The 13,869-nt window shown below is 44.8% G+C and overlaps 1 protein-coding gene across 2 annotated transcripts in view; it reads left to right on the top strand.

The window, feature by feature from the left end:
* Positions 1–4,435: 4,435 nt before the first annotated feature.
* The window catches only part of WDR86 (WD repeat domain 86), a 31,639-nt gene continuing 22,205 nt past the window's right edge, over positions 4,436–13,869 (top strand). Inside the window, exons 1-4 of one of the 2 annotated variants that reach the window (XM_036406698.1) lie at positions 4,436–4,452; positions 5,075–5,346; positions 8,019–8,160; positions 9,651–10,083. In XM_036406698.1, the coding sequence (XP_036262591.1) occupies positions 5,184–5,346; positions 8,019–8,160; positions 9,651–10,083 (738 nt within the window). In that variant the 5' untranslated portion in view covers positions 4,436–4,452; positions 5,075–5,183. Of the gene's footprint in view, positions 4,453–4,554; positions 4,672–5,074; positions 5,347–8,018; positions 8,161–9,650; positions 10,084–13,869 lie in introns of those variants that run through there. The other variant, XM_036406697.1, reaches the window with a different exon arrangement.

Genomic DNA, 13,869 nt, shown 5'->3' with positions numbered 1-13,869 from the left:
CCTTAAGGAGCCTGTCATAAGAGATATATGGTCTGGGCAAGAGGCCAACTTACCGTCTGGAAGAAACAGCAGGGCTCCCATCGAAGTAGGGAGCAGGGGAAAATTAGCTTTTGACTATTATTTTGTAATTTTGTAAATATTTGTGATTTTGAATTATTCAGTAAAGTTCCCACTATGCTGTGACATGATGGAAGGGCCTTGTCATCTATAGACTGTGTGGGGAGAAATCTATTTACAGTGATCTTTGAAACAGCTGCCGTGAGATCTTACACTTCCTGGCATGTCACAGCTCAAAAATTTCTAGGAAATTGCAGCTGCTTTCTTAGCCAGGGAGATAAGATGCCTTTGCAGCAGTGCTTTTAAGCCATTGCTTCATCACAGCAGAAAGTTAATGCAATCTTCTCTCTGCCTACTCCAAGTTCACAGCTAAATTCCCATTGCTACCAGGGCCTGACATTGGAGTCAGCTACTAAGAGCCCATTTGTGCAACATTACCATTCATTAGGTCATTGATACCAGCTGATTATCCAGACCCCAGGCTTTCAGACTCCTGGCATTGATTAGGGGCACCCAAGTGAAGCAGTAGTGAGGAGCAGGGATGTACATGGGTTTTGCAGATGGGTGTTCTTGTTAGGAAACTCATAAAGCCAAGTATTTTCTGAAAGAAATGTTTTGGAAATACAGTTTCAGATCTGGTTAAAAAACCAAAAGAATGTTACATATAATTACAGGACAGTCTAGTGTAAGTGACAGTTTCCAAACATCTTTTGTCCTGTAGGGGAATTTGCTAAATGCTTACACCCAAACTACATTTCTGAGCACCCTGGGGCATTTTAAGCTGCATTTTAAGAGGAAAGGAAGAACTGTATTGCCTGTAAAAGGGGCCAGTTGCAGAGGGGTCAGAAGGAGCTGCAATGCTGAGTTCAGCTGTGCAGTCTCAGAGTCTGCAGTCTGCCCTTCCATTCTCCCTTCAGAGTAAGGCGACATCTGCTCCATGGTGATAATTGAACCCATGTAAACTTAATTTGCCTTCACCAATGTCAATTTTTACTGCTAAGTGAAGCCACTTAGATGCTGATAATATTTTGTATTAAATCAAACCAGTAGAAACTACATTTAAATCTATTTAAGGTTAAATTTTATTTGCATTGTACCAGTGTAACTGGATTGATTTTTAAATCAAATTTAACTTTAGCAGGGAAATTCTCTCAGAGTAGTTTGCTCAGTGAAGGAGCTTCCCTCTGGAGACACCATGTAACATGCTTTTGTTTGTAGTTCTTGTTGACTATAATGATGTGGCTGAATCAAAAAAGCCAACCAAGGCTGGAACCATGCAGGATGTGCCACTATAAATCTTTCAGGCCCCTGACAGTAGTTTTAAGAGAGTCAGTTGCCTTTTGCAATTTTCCAAACTGAAGGACAAGGTAATACTTAATTATCAGCAATTTTGAAAGTGAATGAGGTTGACAGCCTGAAGCAGAGAATGGATGAGAGAAAAGACCCTGGGGCAGCTGGACAGGCCCTTCTTTAGAGAAGGAGGGGCTGGGATGATGGAAGGGGTTAATTCTCTTATAAAGATAATTTGCATTGCTGCACACTTCATTCATTTGTTTCTGGTCGAGCTCTCTGTGCTGACTTCTTTGGGGTGTTATTGGCTCTGCTTCTTTGACAGAACAAAGAACCTTTGTTATCCATCAAAGACCATCCAGATACCCAAGGCCCCAGGAGGGGGAGGTGGATATGGAGGAGTTGCCTGTGTTCCTTCCTCCACAAACAACAGCAATAACATTATTGGAAGCATTTGCAGCATTACTGAAATATTTTCAAGAGAAATGTTCTTCAGCATTTATATCAGTGCAGACAGTGATGTAAATACTGACTTACTAATTTCTGGGAGCCTGTGCTGTGTTTCTGAAGGTCTGGCAAGTGAGTCTAAGCACAGATAATTTGGGATGAAGAGGATTCACAGAGGATTTTGCACCTGATCATTACTGTCTTGTGTGTGTGGAAAATAAAGTGCCTTCCTGTACTGTGTTGTTGCTGGGTCAGAGATGTGAGAACAGGTTGAACCTTTGCTGGAATGAAGGTATGATGTGAAGATAAAAGTCTCAAAATTTTCTACTTAATTGCAGAGAATTTGGAACCTTCTGATGTTGGACCCCTCTCATAAACCATGGTGAAGGGCAGAGGCATCCCTCTCCCCTTCCAAAATACAGTGTAGCTGATCCAAGCTCTGCATCCTTCCTTTGCTTCTGATAATTGCATAAAGACTCAAAACTTGCCTCCAAACTCAGCAACAGACACTGGATCCTGCAAATTGTGTATTATGAATCCAGCCATAAACATCTAGAACCTTTCTTAAGGTTTTTTCACTGCCTGGATATTCTAGGAGCAGTTCATGCATCTGTGTATGTACACATCTGTCTGGATGAAGGAGGATTAATTGCAGGATTTTGGCCCTGAGGATCAAAATCAAGCAGCAGGTAACTTTCTTTTACTTTCTTCATTGTCCTACAATTAAAAACCCACCACAAGAACACAAATACAATAAAGAAAACATACCAAAAATTCAGGCAGATAAAAACAACTGAAAAAAGATTTTAAAAACCCTCAAGAAAATGAATAAATATTCATGAAAACATTCAAAAGCTCAGATGTTTTCATTAGTCACCACAGGAGGGAAATATTAATTTGAAATAATAATATAAAACCTTGAAAAGACTTTAAAAAGAGCAAGGGGAGGAACAGCACACCCTCTGCTCCCACAGCTGATACATGGCTGAGCTGTGGCCAAGGGTTTCCCCTCTAGCTCAGCCTCCCCTTGAGATTTAAACTGTGTGGGTTTAAAATGTGCAGACCTGCCTGAAACCTAACAAAATATCCCTTCCCTCTGAGTTTTTCCTTTTATTCACACCACAGAAACACAGGAAAATAAAAAGCAGTGCTAATCTATCCTACAGTTTCCCAAGCAAGGACTCTGGGCAGGGGTTTGTGAGTGGATTTGACAGATGTACAAGCAGATGGTGAGGGACACTCCTTGAGAGCACCCGATTCCCAGGCTTGTATGTCCAAAAAACATCTTTTCACGGATAATGGGATTTTCAGAGGGAAGAAACACAAAATTCACGTCTCACACCAGAACTTCTCGGTCATTTCTTGAATGCGCAAGGGTTGTGTGGAAACGTTTGTCTTCAGAAAAGAGCTGGCTTGGGCCCATAAACCACAGGGCTCAACCTGACCCTCACAAAACCCAAATCTGCAGCCCGGCAGCTCCGTCTGGCAAGTTTCTCCACGGCTGCATGGCTGTAACTGGCAGCTGAATCGGGATCACCTCCTTGTTTGCATTGGGCGTGACATATTAGTCCTGTTTGGCCTCTCCCAGAACGTGCTGTGCAAAATAACACATCCCAGGAATTATCCATTGAACGCACGCATTTGTGTCCTGCCCACACGCTGGGGCACCTTGTGCCAGAGCAGGGCTGGAGCCTCGTTAATGTCAGTGAGCATCTGCTGAACCCCAATACTGCACCAACATGTGAAATGGAGCCAGGGGGGTGGGAATTTGACACAAAAAAGTACCTTTCTGATAAGTTTTGTGATTTATCTATCCTACCCCTGCCAGCATGTTTTTAGCTACAATTTAGCAGCAGTTCCCTTTTCTTGTGAGGGGAATCCACCTCAGACCCTGCTGCTGCCTTGCTGGGAGCTCTCAGCCTCTCTACGTTACTTTTCCCAAGAGATTCAGCCCTCCTACATTTAACTGCAGCACAGTGGGACAGAACCCTTCAGCCCATGTTGTCACAGCCAGGTGGTCTGCGGCAGCACAAAGCTGGGTCCCACGGCCAAAGCCGGGCCCACGGGGTGGATGGGCAAGGGGCTGCGCTAATTAAAAGAGCCCCAAAAGCTTCGGGTCGGGGCAAAGCGAGACAGCGGCTTTGGGGCTCCTGAGGCGAAACGTGGCAGGAGCTCGCCCAGGGAGAGCGGCGAGAAGAGGAACAAAAGGCGATGGCTTCCCTCAGCCCAGCTCCTAGCACAAGTCTCTGCGCCCCCCGGGAGGCACCGGAGAAGCCAGGGAGGAAATGCCGGTGCCCTCGGGCATCCTGAGGGGCGAAGGTGCCGCAGGAAGCGCTGCCTCCCCCGGGACGAGCCCAGGGCCGATGCGGGGGTGCTGTCGGGCTGCTCCGGCTGCGGTGCGGTTGTTAACGAGACCCCAGCCCGGAGAGACCCTCCCGCCCCGCCGGGAGACTGAACTGCGGTACGGGCGGCTGCAGCCCCGGGGAGGCCGCTGCCCGGCAAGGGGAATCGCTGCAGGCAGAGGCCGTCCCGGCGGGGCAGCGCTGCCGGGCACCTCCGGAGGGGAGGACGAGGCGCAGAGCGGCAGCACCGGGGAAGCTGCACGGGCGGGGCGAGGCGGCCGCCGCGGGGGGAAGCGGCTCGAACGTGGAGCGGGAGGTAATGGAGGCAGGGCTGGGGCGGGGGGTGAGGGCCCGCCCCGGGGTGGGCTGAGGGGGCACGGCGGGAGCCCTTCCCGCCTCCCCGCAGGGCGGAGGCGGTCGGGGGGACCTTGCGCTCGGCCCGGCTCGGCCGTGGCTCCGGTGCCCCGGCGGGAGGAGGTTCCCCCTGCCCGGAGCAGGAGTGCGGGATCGCTCCGGCGGAGCCGTGCCCGGGGCGGTGAGTGCCGAGATGTAGCGGGACCGTGCGGGAGGGATGGCGGCAGCCCGGGGCTTTGGGGGCCGCCTGAGCCCGGGCTCCCCTCTCGGAGGCGTCGCCTCCTCAGCGTGCCCACAGTCAGCGCTAAGATTGCTCAAAAAGCAGCAGCCTCGGCGAGGGCACCAGGTAGCGGTACCGCCGCCCGGGCTCAGTCCCCCAAGGGGCTGGAAGCGCCCCGATGCCCATGGAGATGGCACAGCGGGCAGCGTGTACACCCATCTACCGCCGTGGGGCTTGGGATCCTGCGGGGAAACGAGCGCTCAGTGGCTTCAGCTCACCCTGGCTGGGGAAGCGATGCAGCCGCGGGGGGATGAAATGATTTAACGCGCTCTTCTCCCCCGTTCCCCTTTGTGTCTCTGTGCAGAGCCCGGACTGCCGCGCTGATGTTTCGCAGTTGAGGTAATGGCAGAAGCCGGTCTGTGGGGCACGGCCGGAGGTCCGGAGCACCACGGTCTGCCGTGATCTGCGCCGCGATGGGGAACAGCGGCTCGGCCGTGAAGGTCTGCACGGATCACCAAGGCGGCATCAACTGGCTGAGCCTGAGCCCCGACGGGCAGCGGCTGCTCACGGGCAGCGAGGACGGCACGGCGCGGCTCTGGAGCACCGCCGACAGCCAGTGCCACGGCCACTTCCAAGGTACGGTAGCGGCTTTTCGCCTGGGCTGTGGGTCTGCGAGCGGCACAGGCCACACAGCGTGTTCTGGTCTCGTTCAGTGCCTGCCGGGCAGCCAAAATGTTGCTGGTTTTGTTTTGGTGTTTGTTACAGCAGCGTTAAGCAGGAGCTGTTTCAAGCCAAAACAGGTTACCAGCGCTACTGAATGCACGGATCCTTTTATCTCAGGGTGTGCGAAGTTTAACTTATGACACTTTCTGGAAGCCCTGTTTTGTCCTGTGAAAAAATACTGACTTTTTGTTTTTTCTCTCTCTTTTTTTTTTTTTTTTTTTTGGTCCTTTTAATCCTCTCATTTCCAGGTGGTCTTTATTTAGAACCTCTTGACCCAGAAGTCTGGAAAGGAACCTTGCTAAATAGGTTACTTCTGTTTTCCCTCCTCATCTGACGCACAGAAATGTTAATTGCTGGGCTTTTTCAATTTGAATTCATTTTGCATCTTAAGAAAAATTTATTATCCTTAGACTGGCATGTCAGTAATTGAAAAGAAAAAAAACTGGAGACAGTAGATATGCAAGAGTCTAGATGTGGGCTAAAGATGTTTGTATTCCCACTGATGTTCTTTTCATACAGAAAAAAAAGAAGCTGTTAAATTTGGAATTTCTAATGTTTTTTTCTTCCAAAGAAGAAATCACATTGCTGTGATTTCCTTGTTGTTTGTTTGCTTGCTTGCTTGTTTTTCACTATGGAGTATTGTCTTTCTTCCCCACATCCTGCCATGGTTCTAGCTTCTGGAAAACTCGCTGCATTTGCTTTAGGCTTAGAAATCCCTTTAAACTAGAAAGAAAAATGTATTGGATAGCATCCATTATTATGGAATCTGCCAGTGTTTGGGGTAAACTCTGAAGAAGGTTGGGCTGGGTGGTTTGTGAACTGCCAGTCAAATCAGATAATTGTATGTATTTTATAATTATGCATGCACACAGTTGTCATGTCAATTTTAATTTTACAAGCTATAATTACTGATAAACCTGTATCTCTAATGCAGTTTCAAGCTCCACCACAGCACAACCAGCAGACTTGTGTGGTGGCTGCTTTTGGCCAGACCAGCACCAGACCTTGTCTGCCACATGGGGTTTTGGCACCCTGTGTGTGGGTCAAGATGGTTAAAATCTGCCTGGCAGACTTTGGTGCAGTAACCAAGATGCTGTTTTGATCTCAGAGCTGGATTACATGATGCTATGAGAAAAATCCCAGTGATTGAAACCTGATCCATTCAGGCTGCTTTGCAAAAAGTTTCACAAATATGGGAGAACGAGTGTAGTTCTGCTTATAGCCCTGGTGATCTGTTTAATTTTTGGCATCTGATGAAGTTGTTTTAGAGGAAACAAGCCATATGTTTGTAACATGGATTCTGGTTTGCTTTTGAACTACAACAAGGCTTTTAAACTTCAGGAATTGTACTGAAATCTGTTTTTTGCAGTCAGTGAAACAGTGTTTTACTGGGCAGTCTGCTTTCCCTCAGTTTTTTTACCATCTCTTTATTTTACAACATTCTGTTTTTCTAATACCTTTGTCCATCTGTCTCTCTTTAATCGCAACTGTCCTTCTTTCATTTATTTATTTTCTTTTTTTTTCTCAAAGAATAGTATTTAAGTCACAGTAGGGCCAACCAACTTGAGCCATAACTGTCACTCTTGTAATAGTGACTTAAGTGGAAACAGTTCTGCTCCTAAAAGCTTACAGTCTAAATGTTAAAGCAGAGGAGTGCAAGGTAATAGTAGTCCAATGATTAGATAGGTGACAGCAATTTCACACAAGAGATCTGGGATGAAGCTAGGACTTGAATCCTAAGGTGATTTTTACATGTTATGCCTTTATTATTACAATAGAAAAATGACACATCTTGCTAAGCAGCAGCAAAAGCTTGAGGTGGTAATATTGATTCCTCTGTTTTGGTGTTGCCTTGTTTGTCAGTGTGACATTTTTAAAGCAGTGGTTGTGTCTGTTTTTATTGTAACTGTAGAATCCTTGTGTACTCCACATGTTGTGTAAACAATTGTGCTCTAATCCTCCCTCCCTCCCTTTCTTTTCCTTAAAGGTATACTTATACTTGGAAAATTGTGGGGTTTAGTCATGTGGGGGAAAGTATTGGCTGGCTATTTACTTGGTTTGTCTTTTTGTTTGCTTTTCATTCTGCCTGGACAATGAAACCAAACTTGTTGGTAAGTCTCAGGTCATTTTTTCAGAGTTTCATGCTTTGATTTATGACTGTGTCCTGACAGTCAGTGGGCTGGGTTGAAACGCTGCCTTTTTCTCCCTGCTTTCAGAAGAAGGAAGCAAAAACATTTTAAAATTAAAAAATAAGCTGTTTTTTTTACTGGTTTCAAACTTCATTAGTCTGACTTTTATTATATTGATATTAGTCTGTCTCATTACATTTTTGTAACACTGATTTACCTGCTTGGTGGAACTGCACTGTTTTACTCTTTCAGTTAATCCTGATATCAGTGAAATTTCCTGCTGTGACTTGAAATGGCTGTGTTTTACACAAATCTTTAAACATGAAAAGCACGGCGGTGCATTTAAAACTGGAGTTTTGCTACATTTGTTTGCATTTTTCTTTTGGCTAAGGAGAAGAGCTGGACTGATCTGTCCTTTCTGCACACACAGTGACTGATTTCCTTCGTTATTCCTAGGACATGAAAGCTACATCACCTTCTGCCACTTGGAGAACGAGGCTGCCTTCACGTGCAGTGCTGACCACACCATTCGCAAGTGGGACGTGCTGACCGGGCAGTGCTTGGCCATTTACCGAGGCCACACTTCAATTGTCAACAGGTAGGCTTCTCCCCTCGTGCCCCTGTCATCTGCCACCACACACTTCATCATTTCCCTGCTGCTCCCCATCGCTGCACTCATAAAAGGGGCTGTGCAAACCTCTGAGTTCGTGTTCTGTGCTGCCATGATTAGTTTTTCTAGCAACACTGCTGACACAGATAGGAGAGAAATGAAAGGCACACAGCAGGGGAATGGAATCCAGGGCTAGGGATGAAATTCCAGAAGAAATGATCCAATTGATAACAGATGCTGCTGATAAATAGGTTTAAAAACATCCTGTCAAGCTTTTGTGTCAGCAAGAGGGAAAAAGTCAGGGATTTTTCTGTAATTATCATTCCTGTTTAGTCAAATGAAGTTTAATAATAAACTTACTGTGTGTGGCTGATTGGCTTTTCCATTTAAAGTGCCTATTAATAGTTGGACTGGATTTAATTAATGGCAAATAGAGCAGTCAAAGATTGGTATTTTTTTAACATTTCTTTTCTGGTAGGCGTGTGGGCTTTTTAGTTCCTTTCTAAACTCAAAACACATATGATGTATAGTGAGGTTCTGTAAATAGTTAGGAAGGCTGGTTCTGTGTTTTGGCACAGGCCTGATTTTTGCTTGAATCAGCAAATGGGAAATGTGTTCCCCATTCATATGACTTTGTTGCCTGTTTGAAAGGTTCCAGAGGACCAAGCTCAGCTGACAAAGAAGGCAGGTTATGGATGTTTCCTATCTCTGGTTTGGAAATATGAACTGTAGATTTTGTTTTCTGGTTTTGTATTTTTGTGCAACTACAACTCATTATTTTGAAGGCCCAGGAAGTTGAATTCCTGAGGTGTAATCTTTGGTTTGCTCTTCAATTATGTAATAAGAGGAGTGCTTATGCTTTATCTTTTTGGAGATCCTGAGCTAAGTGAAATTAAGTGTATTTTTTTTCCTCACACTCTCCTTATTTGATGATGGAAAGATGGTTGTTTTGCACACTGTCAGTTACAGTTCAGATTCCTGGAATGTTGTTTTGTGGTTGTTTTGATTCCAAGCTATTGTCACAGATCTGTTTTTAAAGAAATATTAATGAATAACTGACAAGAATTAGCTAATTAAAAAAAACCCAAACAAACACAAACCAAACAACAAAGCAAACTTCCAGGTATTATATATAACTTATGAAAGTTCATATTCCTTGCTGGAAGGAATTTTAGCTAAACAAAATGCACAAAGTTACAATGCCATATTGTAAAAATATCTGCATCAATGTACTTGAATGAGGGTTCTCAATTTTAAAAGTAGAAACATGGAAGCGTTAGATTTTTAAAAATGCCAAAGATGTTATGTTCATGCTGCTGTGGGAATTGTGTTAGGTGCTTTGGCACCATTGATTTCTTGACTTTCCCAGTCAGGCAAGGTAACTCATACTTTGGGGCACTTGGCACTGAAATTGTGACAAAAGATGGTTATGTAAAAAGAACAATACTGTTCACATGCACAACCTTTATTTTTTGCAGAATCCTGGTTGCTAAAGACTATCTCTTCAGTGGCTCCTATGACAGGACAGCCCGCTGCTGGAGCGTGGACAAGGAGAAACAAATCCAGGAATTCCGGGGCCATCGGAACTGTGTGCTGACCCTAGCTCACTATTCCTCCAGGGATGTGCTGGAAGAAGAGGAGGAGGAAGAGGAGGAGGAGGAGAAAGTGAGCAGGGACCTGCTGGTGACAGGGAGCACGGACTGCACTGTGAAGGTCTGGTGGGTGTCCAGCGGGCGCTGCTACCAGACCCTGCTGGGACACACTGGGGCCGTCTTATGCCTTATACTTGATGCACCAAACAGGGAGCTGTTCTCTGGCAGCACAGATTACACCATCAGGACCTGGAATATTGTCACTGGAGAGCAGCTGAAAGTCTTCAAAGAGCACCAAGGATCAGTAATTTGCCTAGAGGTAAGGGCAGAGGCTTCCTTGAGGGCCTTTGTCTTAACTCATGTCAGTCTCTTATTTTTCATTCATAAAGAAGCTCTTCTGAGACAGATTATAAATGATGAGCTTAAATATTTATATAATAACAAAATAATAGTGCTCTCTGGTCTTGAGACAAACCCTCTTTCTCTAAAACACTTAGTGATCTCCTCTTAGCTTCTGGTGGCTGTCCTGGTCTAAGTTCTAGCTGAATATCTATTTAAATTCCACTAGGTCATGGAACTCATGGGTAGGTGTGCTGAGAGCACTGTTCATCTGAGTGGGATTGTGTAGTCAGGCTCACCAGACTTTGAAGAAAATAACCTGAGCAAGTAACACAGGGTCAGGTAATTTAAAAAGAGGAGGGGAAAAACACTCCATAAACCAGATAACTTCAAAAAACTCAATCCAGAACTGTGGGCAAAAGGTAATAGGAAAGCATAAAGCTGAAACAAATCCTACATTAAAGACCACACAGACAAGATGTGAGAAAAAAAAAAGGGAGAAACAGATGGCCAAGACAAGAAAATGGGCAAGAAAAATGGAAAAGAGAAGCAGAGCATGGGGGAGAGAAATCAGGAAATGATGGAGGAGAGAGAAAAAAAAATGTAACGAGATCTGAAAAACTATACTCTGTTTTTCTATTTGCAGTGTTTTTCTGTTGAATGCTGCCAACTTTGTTAACATTGCAGGGGGGAGAGGAGGAGGTCAGGCAGATGAAGCAAGAGGGGAATGATAGTCATCCACAAGCTCATTATCCACCAGAAAATGCTGATAGTGCATTCAAAGAGAGTACATAGTGGTCTGTCACTCAGTTTCAGGTCAGCATAAATGTTTATACATGGATGTGTCTGGCTGAAGTTAATGACAGTAGTTTTTCTTCCTGCTCTCCCTGTTTGTGTTTGTTGTCCATAAGTTTTTTTTTTTCTCCTTACAGAGGCTACAGGATGTATCTTTAATAGCTGTTTAATAAAAGTTGCCTTTGTTTCTAAATAAGGTAGTCACAGCTGACACTAGAAGACTAAAAACCTGGGAATACTGAAGGAATTCTGTTTTCCTTCACTTTTAGAAAAGAATAGAAAAAAACCCCACACAACATCATATTGCCCTGGAGTAATGTTTGTCTTGCTTGGGTAAATTCTTGGTGTTAAATCTTGTTTTTATGATATTGTGGTAATGTACTCTGAGGATGCTGAAGTAAATCTGCTGCTGTCCTTAGTGTCACGCTATGTTTTGTTGTTTAATTGTAACCCTTCTCCAAGGCACAGATTGGCAACAACAGAGCTTGCCTTAATTTAATTGGGTTCTTGCTAAAATTGTTACACAAAGCTGGCTTGACCCTCTCCCAGAAGCCTGGGAAATTCAATTATGCCCTTTGAATGCTCAGGAATGAGCAATGCCTGTGAACACAGAGTTAAGCAACGGCTTTAAACAAACAGAACTTCTTGTAGGGGAGAAGAAAAGCAAAACCAATACATCTATTTGGAAAACCTGAACAATTCAGAGTACACAAGACTGCTCCTGCTGCCAAGACTGTGTTGGCAGCAGTCCTGGCCAAATCTTCTGGAGTGACTGGTAGCCCCTCTCTTCTCTCATCACCAGTTAATGTGTGGGGCTGGGAGGGTCCAGCTGAGGTACAAACAGCCCCTACAGAGAGCATTTAGTGTCCAGGCCTCTCCAACTTATCCCAGCTTAAGCAGTCCCTGCTGGTGAATAGCTTTAGGCTGTCCATCTTTCCTAATTCCTCTCTCTGCCTTTTTGGGTTCAACACTATCCCTTCTGTTCCACTTGGCTGCCACTCAGCACAGCCCACATGGTATTCTTTTAGAAAGGGGTCAATCACCAGAATCTGTACAAAGATGTTTCAACAGAAAGGAAACTTCCGGAATAGAGGTGTGTTTTTTATTATTATTTTTGTTTTGTTCTCAGAAAGCTTTTGGGGCCTTTTTTGCCTCAGGCTTCCTAGTGACAGTGTTGGAATCTGTGGCAATGAGCTAGGATTGTACTCATCAAACCCTGGGTCAGGAAGGACTGGGAGGTAGTTGTGAGTTGCCCACAGTAGCCAGAAGTTTTAATTGTTGACAGTAATTCATTTTCTTCAGTGCAGCAGTGAGCTGCTAATTACATGAGATTTTCACTCTGCTGTCCTGGAGGAGCTGAGTTGGTGCCAGCAATTGAAGGCAGTTACCTGTTCTCTGGGTGGTACAATGCTTGTCTGGGGAGAAAAAAAGGGAAAGAAAAATAAAGACTTCTTTTCATTTTATTTATTAAAATAAAGATCCCTAAGGCAGGATGACCTTTCAAAAAGTTTGAGAAATGCTCAGTGTGATTTCTCATCCTGGACATAGATCAGGAAAAATTTGGATATTGAGACCATATTTTCCCCAACTTTAAAAAGCTGTTATTGATGGGAATGCCCCAGGATGTTCTGAACTGCTGCAAATTATGTCTGGCCTGTTCCAGCCATCTCCCATTGCTTTACTGTAAACACCAATAGTGTTGCTGGAGCAGTGAATGGAAATTCCTGGAGTTTCTTGGGGGAGTTTTCTGGGTAGATAGCCATAAAGCACACCCATGTTTTCCACCCTGCTTCCTGCAGTGGTGGTATGTGGAAAGCAGAGGGGTGATGCTACAGACAGATTCAGATTTTGAACATTCCCTTGTTGCTCTAAGATCCTTTAAACTGTTGTTGTCAGGTAGTGTAAGTAGAGGAGCCTGGAAACAACTCTGATCTAGCATGGCAGAACAGAAAGTGTTGGTGGATTTGGGGCTTTCCTTTGTGCCCTGTCCTTGGCGGCTCTGGGCAGGGGAGTGATGAGCTTGAGCTGCCCTATTGTCCAGCCTTGTCCTGCTGTCTGGGAGTCAGGCTGGTGAAGGTGACCAGCTGAACCCCCTTCATGTGCTCTGCTGCCAAAGGGCTTCTGCAGCTTCTCATAATGCCACTTTTCTCCTCCTTCCACCATTTAAATTGGGCTGAGAGAGGTTTTGCTGGGAGACTTTCTATCTGCTGTGGGAATTGTGTTAGGTGCTTTGGCAGCATTGATTGCTTGACTTTCCCAGTCAGGCAAGGTAACTCACAGTGGAGCAGCCAGAACTCTTCACTCTCCTCCTCCTGCAGTGTGTTGATAGCTTGGCAGACAAAGTACAGCAGCTGTTTTGGGAGCTCCCTCTTCATATAAGAGCCAATAATGAGATTTTATAGGAAGTGATGGGAAAAAGCAAGGGTGGGCTGAGTGTAACCACATAGCTCATGCTCATTCTTCCACTAAAATTTCAGGCCTGGCTAGAGACCAGTATTTGCAATTAATAATCAAATATGCATTTTCATTAATGTGTCTGCCTGCAATAGGCTGAATAACCCTGATTTAAATATTTACTTGTGTGTGTTTTTCTAAATGTTTCTCCTAAGTAGCTTTGCAAACTGTTCACAAAATAGTTACTTATTTAATCACAAGGATTGCTTTGTCCTTTGCTGATTGTTCTGCCTCTGAGTATTTATCAAAACTGTGCTGCCAAAAGCTGGCAGAGAGAAATGATCCAGCTTGGAATTTAGCTTGGATCCTACTGCAAACATTCTTGCAAGAAAACTCCCTTTTGAAGAACATGAACATGAGTGGGCAAGGACTTGCTTCTGGTTTTCCTGCAAAAGTTCCTTTGTTTGGACCATTCCCTTCAGTTGCCTTTTAAAGCTGACTAGAAGAAAAGAATGCTTTGAACAAAGCCACTGCCTGAACTCTGTTTATGTGCTGAACTGTTGTGATCATGGGGACA

The sequence above is a fragment of the Molothrus ater genome, chromosome 1 (assembly GCF_012460135.2).
Source record: "Molothrus ater isolate BHLD 08-10-18 breed brown headed cowbird chromosome 1, BPBGC_Mater_1.1, whole genome shotgun sequence".
In the NCBI taxonomy this organism is placed as follows: domain Eukaryota; kingdom Metazoa; phylum Chordata; class Aves; order Passeriformes; family Icteridae; genus Molothrus; species Molothrus ater.
The sequence above is the reverse complement of the archived record's forward strand: the minus strand, read 5'-3'. Positions and strand labels throughout refer to the sequence as shown.